General features: G+C 62.0%; 2 protein-coding genes across 2 annotated transcripts in view; both read right to left on the minus strand.

Annotated features, from left to right (window-relative positions):
• Nucleotides 1-7,343, minus strand: part of LOC105853611 (kinesin-like protein KIF13B) — an 11,751-nt gene extending 4,408 nt beyond the window's left edge. Inside the window, exons 1-2 of the mRNA XM_012724808.1 lie at nucleotides 7,236-7,343; nucleotides 6,454-6,590 (exon numbers count right to left, since the gene is read on the minus strand). Of these exons, the coding sequence (XP_012580262.1) occupies nucleotides 6,454-6,546 (93 nt within the window). The 5' untranslated portion in view covers nucleotides 6,547-6,590; nucleotides 7,236-7,343. The remainder of the gene's footprint in view (nucleotides 1-6,453; nucleotides 6,591-7,235) is intronic.
• A 1,958-nt stretch (nucleotides 7,344-9,301) lies between these two features.
• LOC105853612 overlaps nucleotides 9,302-10,020 on the minus strand; it is a 6,369-nt gene continuing 5,650 nt past the window's right edge. Inside the window, exon 5 of the mRNA XM_012724809.1 lies at nucleotides 9,302-9,414. Within this exon, the coding sequence (XP_012580263.1) occupies nucleotides 9,302-9,414 (113 nt within the window). The remainder of the gene's footprint in view (nucleotides 9,415-10,020) is intronic.

Consider the following 10,020-nt stretch of genomic DNA (forward strand, 5'->3'; position numbering starts at 1 on the left):
GGCGGGCGGAGCCAGGCTGCGGCTCCCCTTGCCTTCTGATGAACGTAATAAGCCGGGGATGTCGCCAGACGGGTGCAGTGACCTCAAGATCAGGACTGCGATAACCTCGTCCACAGAAACCTCATGTTCAGCCGAGGCGAGGGGTCAGGCCGGAGGAGGACGGGAGAGCCGAGGACAGGGCTCAGCGCACGTCCACCATCCGCCATGGGGCGCCCCCGGCCGACCCGGCGCCAGGGACGCAGTGACCGGGCTCTGGCCCCAGGCTGTTCCGGATGGACGGGGTGGCAGACAAACCTAGCTCTGACCCGAGAGGCGGCCCGGGCCCCGGGGGGGCTGGGTGGCCGCCTGGCCTGGCCTCCCACCTGCCCGGCTGGCCTGGGGCCCTCCAAGCTGGCTGGGTCCCGGGGAACTGAGTTCTCACTGTATTTTCACTAGCAGCAGGAACCTTTAAAAACTGAAGTGCCTGCGCGGGGGTCTGCGGGTGGCCCGGGGTCTCCTGCACTGCGACTTTCACGAACTCTAAATGCAGATCAAGTGCTTCCGAGGGGACTCAGCGGAGAAGTGCTGGAGACGGCAAACGCACACCTGCTTCAAGGGCTGCGCGGGAGGAGGCCGAGCTCCAGCGACGCCGCCGGGCAGGAGGACGCGGCGGTGAGCAGGCTCGTCGAGGGAGGCCGCTGCTGCCACCCCGACGCGGCCGCCAGGACCCCCCGCAGGGGACCCCGGCAGCAAGCCCTTTCCCGCAGCCCCCCACGGCCCGATGCGTCTCACAGAGCGCTCCCGGCCTGCCCAGCACGTTGAAGCAGTGAACAGCTTCATCTGAAATCAAAGTTGCTACCCGAGTGCGTCCCTCAGGCCCGGCCCGCTCTGCACACACGGTCACTCCACTGCCCGTCAAACAAGGAAACTCCTGCTCACCGGCTCGTTCCAGGAACCGGCGCCTGGGAGGCGGGCAAGGAGCGGGCAGAGGCGGGCGCCGGGGCCAGACACCGCACCTGCCACGTGACTCACGAGGCGAAGCCCTGGGCCCACCCTGGGCCCACTGGCCTCGAGCGAGGGGCCTGGTCAGTGGGTCAAAGCAAGGAAGACCATCGGACAGACCTCACTTCATGACTCTTAGTCAGACTGGTCACCACATAGGGAGGATTTCAAAGACGAATATTTTCTGGAATGTTCAAAATGTAGCCAACTTAAAGTATCTACCTGAAAGGTGTTAAAACTTACTTCAATGTTATGTGAAGAAAACAATTTATACTTTTAAAAAGAGGCTGCCTATCCATGTCAGCCGACGTGAAGGCTTCTTAGCTTTGCGGAAGCCCGTGAGGAAGATGACTCGACGTAAAGCACAAAATACCTGTGAATTTAGGATCTTTTAAGAAGGATCTTAATTTAGTCCACCACTCGCTTGAAATCCCTGAAGAATGGATTTCGTATTTGTCATTCTTTTGTGATGTGGCAGATAGGTAAAATCCAGAGTGCAGATAGGTAAAACCTTCTAGACAAGGTTTTTTTACTGGGTCGCAGCCGGGCCTGCTGGCCTGGAATCGCGGGCTTGTCCTGCAGAGTGGGTCACTGCCCTTTACCAGAGTTGCCCACCTGGTGTAAAGAACCTGTTCACAGTGCCAGTTTCTGGAAACATCTGGAGAGCCGAGCCCTCTGCCGTCGACACCGTCCTGCCTCGTGAACAACCTGAATTATGTCCCACGGCAGCCTCTAAGCCTGACTCCAAAGGCAACCTGTATCTCTGAGCGTGTCACTGTGCTGTCTGCACCTCAGGTGATGACGGAATGTGAGGATTCTGGAAAACGGAGACACAGACTCCCAGGCAGGCACAAGCGGTCCTGAGGTCTGCGCGCAGAGACCCGCCATGCACTGCTGAAGTCTCCAGAGGCCCCTGCGCCGGGGCGATCGGATGCTCACCGGGGCGGCCCTAAGCAACAGGGGGAAAGACCCTATTTCTTGAAGAGCCTGAATGCTTCAGAAAAACTGAAGGCCGGCAAGGACTCGGGCTTTTCGTGAGCCTGGCTAAGGCTCTTCACCAAGACAGCAGGAGCCGGCCTCCAGCTCGATGCGCGCAGGGAGCCCATGGGGGCGCTTGGCAGCCCCCACTGGCTGTCCTTCCTGACTAGCAGCTGGCACAGTCACTGGCATGCAGGGCGGGGGGTGGGGGGGCGAGGGGGGCGGACAGCAGCCTCCCGGGGCGCCCTCGGGGCTAGGAGCTGCGGCTCCGAGGTGGGGTCACCCCCGCTCCGAACTCCCCTTTGCAGCCCCAAGGTGGAAGTGCTCGAGCAGCTTCCTCTGAACAGACTTCTACATACAAGAAAAAGCTATTATGCCGAATTAATTCAATCTAGCTAATTAGAGAGCAGGAAGTTCCTTCAATTATTTTACGTGCTGTCTGAGAAACACACTTGAATATGAGTGCAGATTTCATTAATTGCAGTTCATTATTTTCGAGATGAGTTACTAAACTCGCATCAGAAGGTCAAAGCCAGCAATTGTGTCAGCTGCCACCTCTTTCAGGGGAGCATCTTCGCACTTCTGGAACGCAGACAGAAACGGATTACAAACAAAACAAATCTCCATAAAAATGAGGAACCTGCGTCTTGATGACTTCGTGCAGACCGGGAGGCTTGTGAAATGGAGGAATCTGTGGCTCTGACTGCGGGTGCAGGAAAGCTCCCCAAAGGCTCACACGGACGCCCCAACACGACGGCGCAAGGGCCGCTGCGTCCGACGTACAGCTCACGGACGTTCGTCTCTTCATTAGCGTTCCGCGTGGTTTCGAGGGAATTGAACATTCTCGTTGGCAAATGTCAAGGACACTCTGATTAAAAGTTTTTTTAATAATAATTGTCCCCTCATGACGCAACTTTGCCTCCCTGCCATCTCATCTAACAAAGAAGATCTGAGCAATGACTGGTAGAAACCAGACCGTTCTGTGCTTTGTTCTCACTGGGGTCATTTTTACAGCCTCAAAATCTTCCTGTCTTTAAAAAAGAGAACCCCAGGCCCCCGGGTGTTTGTTCTAGGGAGCCCTCCCTCCTCCAGTCCGCACTGGGTTTCCTCCCCAGGGCCTCAGGGGGACTGCCCCACACCCGCCGCGGGGTGCCGCGGGGTGCTCCCTAAGTAATTCCAGGTGGTCGGTGGGTTTCCGGCAGCGCCCCCCCAGAAGCACGCACAGCAGTCGCGCTCCAGCAGGGCAACGTCACAGCTGGGCAGAGTGCAGGGGGCGGGGAGCTTCCCCGGGAGGGGCAGAGAGCAGGGTTAGTGCAGGTGTCCCCATGACTGCTCCTGCCAAGGAGTTTCCAGCCTCCAGACTGAACTGGACAAAAACAAAAAGGAGAAAGTTCTAGTATCTTTCATCACAGGTAGGTGCGAAATGGCTTTAAAACTGAAGGCGCAGGCCCTCCCCGGGGCGCAGCACTGCAAGCGGCCACAGCCGAGCCCCTCCCGGGAGCTGACCCACGTGGCGCGGCAGGCCTCTCCTCTCCCGTCTCCCCGCTGCCCCCTCGGCAGCGGACTTCGTCCATCTGCCTGTCCTGCTCCCCGCTCTGCCTCTGGGGAAGCCTCTCGCCGCCCCCGCACCTCTGGCCTGGACCCCAGTCTGTGTGCATAAACCAATAAGTCTTTAAAAAACAATGAAGGCACAGAGTTGGGGTGGGCAGAAGCAGGAGGCGCTACCCAGCCTGGCTGCTGGTGACCCCGTGACCACGGGGTGCGCTGGGCAGGGCCGCGGCCCACCTCGCCTCCGGGCCCCGTGCGGCACTAACACCCCTCGTCCCTCTGCACTGCGGACGCCATCCGGCTCCCTCTTAGGCTTCTGCGCTGGTTCCTATTGTTCTGGGCTCTGCTTTGATGTTCTGACAGCTGCCACTTCTTGGTCGGGTACCGCTTATTATTTAACGATTAGTGCTACGGAAATGAAGGCTCTCGCAGGCGCGAGCAGCAAATAAAACCTGGCCAGCAGGGGCGGCCTTCTCTGAGCACCTGCCAGGCCAGCAGCGAGCCACGTGGCCTGGAATGTTCTTCACATGAGCCCTTTTTGGCTTTCTCGGTCTGCCGACGGGGGGCGGCCTTGGGTAAATGTCCCTCATTGCCGTAGGGGACCTGACGCAGCCGTCACGATCTCTGGAGGGGACGCGCTGGGGCCCGCTGGGGCCGGGGTGTGCGGCAAGTGGGGCTCTACCCACACGTGGCGGGTCTTTCTGAGGCTCCGCCCCCCCAAACGTGGAGGAGCAGCAGAGGAAACTGTTCCTCTGTGCTGGAGGAACTGGAGGGCCCGCGAAGAAGGGTCAGGGCTGACCACCAAGACGGGAACCTCCACTTTGAGGCAGGAGGCTGGGCTCCAGGGGCTACGGGCACCCGGCGAGCTTCCTGTGCCAACGAGCCACTCCGGGCGCCCCGGGACCTGCCAACAGCAGGCAGCGGAAACCACTGGGTAAGAGGCCGCCCCTCAAGACTGCCCCCTCGTGGCTGCCCGCCTCGAGACCACCCCCTCGAGGCCCAGGGGCTTTCTGCAGGTAGCGGGCGCAGTGCCACGGGCCTGCAGGGAATAAGCCGCCTGAGCCGAAGCGACAGCCGTGTCTGGGGCGTGCGACATGATGCAGGGTGAGGGGAGAGCAGGCAGCTGGCGCTCCGGGGCCAGGCTGGGGCGATGTCTGGCTCGGGGGCGAGTAAGCACAGCCAGGAGACCGGCGACACCCCACGCCTCACACTAGGGGTCAAAGGGCAGAGGGGACAGCTCGCCCCGAAGACAGCTGAGAAGGACTGAGCAGTGGAAGCGGAGCTGGCCGGGGGCCCGAGTTGCTCCTGCCGCGCTGGAGGCTGGGGCCTGCGTGGAGTCGGGGGCGGTGGGCTGGGGCCTGCGTGGGGTCGGGGGCGGTGGGCTGGGGCCTGCGTGGAGTCGGGGGCGGTGAGCTGGGGCTGCAGCTCCCCACGGGGCGACGCTCCGTAAAGCCGACTCTATGCTCCTATTTGCACTTATTTGTGACCTCGGACTTGTCTGGGACCGCTTCCCCACCTTTGTTCGAAAAAGAAGCCAATACGTGATGAACAAATGTCGCTGAAGCTGCCGTCCCCGTGTGTCAAGCTGCTGCTCTCACCTGGACAGCTCGACCCGGCCCCCCGCCCCCCAACACACACACACACAGCAGCCTCTGCAGCCTGCCCCCGGGAGCCAGAGGGCACCTGTCCACAGGCCCCTCACCAGGCGCTTCCACATCAAACTCAAAGTCGTTTCCGACAACTAAATCTGGGATGATTCACTGTCGGCCACACTGTTCCAACTGCCTTCAGCTTAAACGGCTGTCTCTGTTGCATAAGCAGCCAGAACACCTGGGGCATCCGGCTCAGTGTGAAAGGCTTCACCTGAGATGTCCCCAGGTGCAGGCGACAGGTGCTGAGGCCAGGCTGCTTGCTAGCTGTTTTGAAAAGCCCCATGGAAATTCTAACCCAAGCAATCGCGAATCACACTGGGCCACGCAACACTGGGGTTCAGAAGGAAGAGGCAGTGACACAGCCGGGGGACTCCTCTGCTGACCCCGACCCCTGCCGACTCCGCTCGCAGTCAGGTTCATCTTCATAGTAGGCAAGCCCCTGTTCTGTGTCTAGTTAAAGGCAGTCTGCACATTTCCAGAATCTCAGAGTTTCCTTTCTTGCCCCCCGGTACGCGCATGCTCAAGTGGGTGCGAAACGCCGAGAGGAAGCTGCCTGCAGGCTGCCGAGAAGCCGAGTCCTGCCAGCCTGGAACACGCCTCCGTCACCGCCCAGAGGTCCCAGACAGCCGCGGCCTCAGGCCGGACGCGTGTGCTCTGCTGCCCTGGGCGTCGGGGATGGAGCTCAAGCACTGAACTTGGCTCTCCGTGTTTTGAACGAGCGTACATGAACCCTCATTTCCTGCCGCAGTCGCACCCCCAGAAAGCCCCCTTCACCCGCACAGAAGACGTTTTCCTGATTGTCCGGGAAAGCTGTCAACATTTCTCGAAAACTGATTCTAAGGCTGGCTACAGGTTTTAAGAAACACGGGGAATAAGACGGGGTCGCGCTTCATGCTCGAGGTGAAAGGGCAGGCAAACCACAGCAGAGGAAAAGGGTTGGGAGGGAGGACGGGGATGCTACCTAACCGTCGGAAGTAAGAAGTGAAATCAAGAATTAAAAATAGAATTACATTTGCTGTTTGGCGACGCACAAGCAGCACTAAGAGCCCTTCATAAATCTTACTATTGTTGCCCTAAGTGACATCACCATGAATCACTTGGCAGTTTTTAAAAGCAAAGGGCTGAGGGTGTCAGTAAGTTTAAGCCGCTCCGTTATCTCTGACGAGCGTGGAGAGAAGCCATCACGAGCTTCCCCTGGGCCGAAGCGGGGTTCTGAAGCCTCCCCCCCACCCCACCCCCGCCCTGGCTAATGCCACTCTCCGGGATCTTGTAGAAAAGGTTCCGCTGCTCCTACCTGGTGTGCCAGGGGCGACGGCTGTTTGCCCTTCTTGTCCTCACGGAGGGGCAGGAGGGACTTGAGGAGCTTCGGCATCTGTAACTGCGGCATCAAGGATTTCACGGGGCTCGGGGAGGCGCCTGTGGGGTCCACTCCTGTCGGCAAGGTTCCGAGGAAAAGAGGAAGGAGGCAAAGCGGTGAAACAAAAAATCTTTTAAAAGCCAAAGGCCGTTCTGTGAGAGTAAGGAAACAAGGGCGTCAGGCGCCCCGACGGAGCCGGGAAGGATGACAGGCCGGGGGGACGTGGCAGGAGCCACACGCAGCGCAGAGGGGGCAGCGTCCCTGAGGGGCCTGGCCGCGGAAACCGACCGGAGGCCAAGAGACGCCCTAGACGAGGAAAGGACGTCGTCAGCAAGCGTCTCCCCACAGAAGCTCTAGGCCCAGAAAGCGGCGCGGGGTTCTGCGGCCGTCTGGGGAGCGGGCACACGAAGGTCAGAAACCTTTCGGGAGAAAGACGAGCAGGAAGCGCCCCCAGGCGTCTGGCGGGGCCGGCGCGGCCCCAGCGTGGCCGACCAGGCTTTCTCCAGCAGGACCTCGGTCCTGGACAGGAGCGCACGGCCCTCGGCCGGCACTGGGCACGGCGCCAGGCCGCGGACGCCCCCGGGAGCGAACAAGTCAGCGCTCCGGGTCAGAGGCCGCAGCGGGGAGGTGGCCGGCTGAGGCCTGGCAGGAGACCCCAGTCACACTCCTGCAGAAGGAAGCTCGAATTCCAGGACGGCGCCTGGCAGGAGAGGCCTTACCTGGACGGGGGGCCTGGCCACTGGGCGGCCTGGGCGGGGGCGCGTCGGCCGCAGCGGGGCCTCTGGCCGCAGCCGTCCGCGACACGTCGTGCTGACTTTCCCACCGGCCCTGTTAACGACAGGACAGACCGCCGCTGGGTCTGAGATGAGCTGCCCAAAAGTGCAGGTGTTTCCGGGATAGGTCACGGCCCTGTTCCCTCACGCAGCAGGCCACGAGAGGCGGCCGGAGCGCCCCGCCTCGCCGGCCCACCCCCAGGTCACCACGCGCGGCCTCCGGGTTCCCTCCGGCCTCCCCCGCCGGCCCCGCTGCTCCCACACCTCACGGCGCGCTTGGACATTTCTCCGGACTAAAGTCGGCTAAAGTCGGCTGTTCTGCCCCCAGACACCCCCTTTTCCTGGCACTTTAGGACTCGCAGGTCAAAAAGAAATGAGAGAGCAGCAAACACTGTGAGCGCAGCAGCGGCAGAGGGAGACGGGGAAGCGACGACGCAGGGCGAGAGCACGCGGAGCCGAGGGAAACCGCGGCGGAGAGTCCCGGGAGCGAGAAGGGCCGAGGGCAGGCGGGAGCTGCCCCGGCCGGCACCCCCAGGGCCCCCACGCACGCCCCGCGGGAGCTCGCGAACGTCCGGTCCAGCCCGCCCAGGCCCCGGTGTCGCCAGGCGCCGAGCAAACCCCCTGGTGGCCGCGGCCGGCTCGCGCCGGCCCGTGACCCACGGCGCACGTCCATGCTGGCCACGCTGACCACGCTGACACCTGGGCGCGGTGCCGCGGCCGACCCCGGGCAGGCCGGCGAGCCGCCCATCGGCGGAGGTCCTGGGGGCCGCAGAGCCCCCGGCTGAAACGCCGGGAGGGAGGAGGAAGCCAGGTCGGGGGCTCCAGGGGTCGGCGGCCGTGACCACAAGGGCCCTGGGCGCCGGCCTGTCCTTCTCTGAGCCCAGCGGCAGCGAGGCAGAGCGCAACGCTTGTCTGTCTCGTCCTGGCCGCGGGCTCCACACCCCGGGGGCTCGGGGCGCCGGCCGGCACCTGCAGTCCTCTGGGCCCTCCCCACGCGGCCCCCACGGGAGGCCTGTTGTCTACCAGGGGCGCGCCGGTGGCAAATGACGAGACAGACACGCCGCCCCGTGGCCGCTGATGCGACAGAAGGGCGACGCACGCCGGCCACACCGCAGCTGCAGCGGCCGAGGAGCCAGAACGGCGCGGGCTGTGCGCTGAGTGTCTGCCCAGGGCGTGAGCCGCGCTGGCGGCATGAAGCTCCCGAGGGACGGGGGCGGGCGTCTCTCTGAGAGCGAGAAGTGCCACTTCGGAAAGGTCACCGGCACTCACGGGACAGGCGGTCGCGGGGCCAAGCTGGCAGGGAGACCGGCCGCGGCCGGCCACCGTCTGCAGGGAAGGGCCCGGCTGGGTAAGGCTCACCGGCCTGGGGACCCCTGGGGCGCAGGGGTACAGCGCAGCACTGCAAGCTGACCGCAGCCCCTGAGCTGGAGTTTGCTCGCGGCCAGAGAGTCCCCACAGGGCGCGGCAGCCCTCTCCCGACCTCCCCCTGCCCCCTCAGCCGTACAATTCGTCTGTCTGCCTGTTCTGCTCCCCGCTCTGTCTCTGGTGAAGCTTCTCACTGCCCCCGCATCTCTGGCCTGCACCCCAGCTCTTGTATGCATAAACAAACAAATCTTAAAAAAAAATTAAGCAGCCTGACTGTGATGAGATGCCCCCCGGGAAACAGCCTCACCACCCCAACAGCGATGTTCTTCTGTGTTTCTGATTGAAAAGCTAATCTAAAGCTGCTTCTAAAGCCCCTTCGGTCAATTTGAAAGTGGGGAGCAGTTAATCTTTCAGTTTATCTTTTCAAGATTAACTACTTCAAGTCATGCAACAAGCCCATCTTCCCACACAGCACAGGTCAGTGGGGCCCTGGGATGGGCTGGCGCCTCTCTGGAGCCTCAGGCCAAGCGCCAAGAGGCTCAGAATCTGCACACCGCCCCTCACCCCCGGAGCCCCGGCCCGCCCTGCCTCCCCGCCGACACGGGCCCACACAAGCTGCAGAAGGGGTGACCACCCCTTCTGTTACTTCAAGGCCCTCTTCTGACACTGTCGGCATCACCAGGTTCAAAACTGGCTCCCAGGGGACTGTCCTGCGTGTCAAGTCCGTTCACGCAGACACTGACAGTGGTGATGGCCGGGCCTGCGGGCCGGAAGCCAGGGCCAGGGCACTCCTGCCCTGCTGCCCCGCTCCCTGGGGTGAGGACGGGCCTCCCTGACGGCCCCGGTGTTTAGACACGTAGCATCCGGACCCGCACACCTCGTGTCCATCGGTTACTCCTCACACCCAGGGCCCTCTGAACTTAGAAAGTGGCCTTTGACAGGTCACCGCCATGTGGTCCACCCTGCCCTGGGCCCCGACCCCGGCCACAGCACCCACGTCCTGTGCTCAGGGCGTCTGGTGGAGCTGAAGCACAGTGACCTCCTTTCAGCTCCCCGAGCACACAGGGGAGATGGAAAAGCCGGAGACACTTGGGCCACGCTTTCAAGGAATTTGTAACATCATCAAGGATTTGGATTAAATATGAATCCCCCAAGAGTCATAGAAATTTGTTTTTCTAATCAATATGTTTTTAAATAAATTGCATTTATGTTTAAAAATAACGGCAGGACAATTTTCCAAGGCTAATCTGGGTGACGAGAATCTGCGGTGTTGAGAGCTAACGAAACCAAACTCGGGGCCCTCACGGAGGACGACGACACCGTGAGAGACTGGAGGTGACGGCCCGACGGCGGGGGCCGCGGGGGC

This window comes from Condylura cristata, unplaced genomic scaffold (genome assembly GCF_000260355.1).
Source record: "Condylura cristata isolate star-nosed mole 26May11 unplaced genomic scaffold, ConCri1.0 scaffold00014, whole genome shotgun sequence".
NCBI lineage: Eukaryota > Metazoa > Chordata > Mammalia > Eulipotyphla > Talpidae > Condylura > Condylura cristata.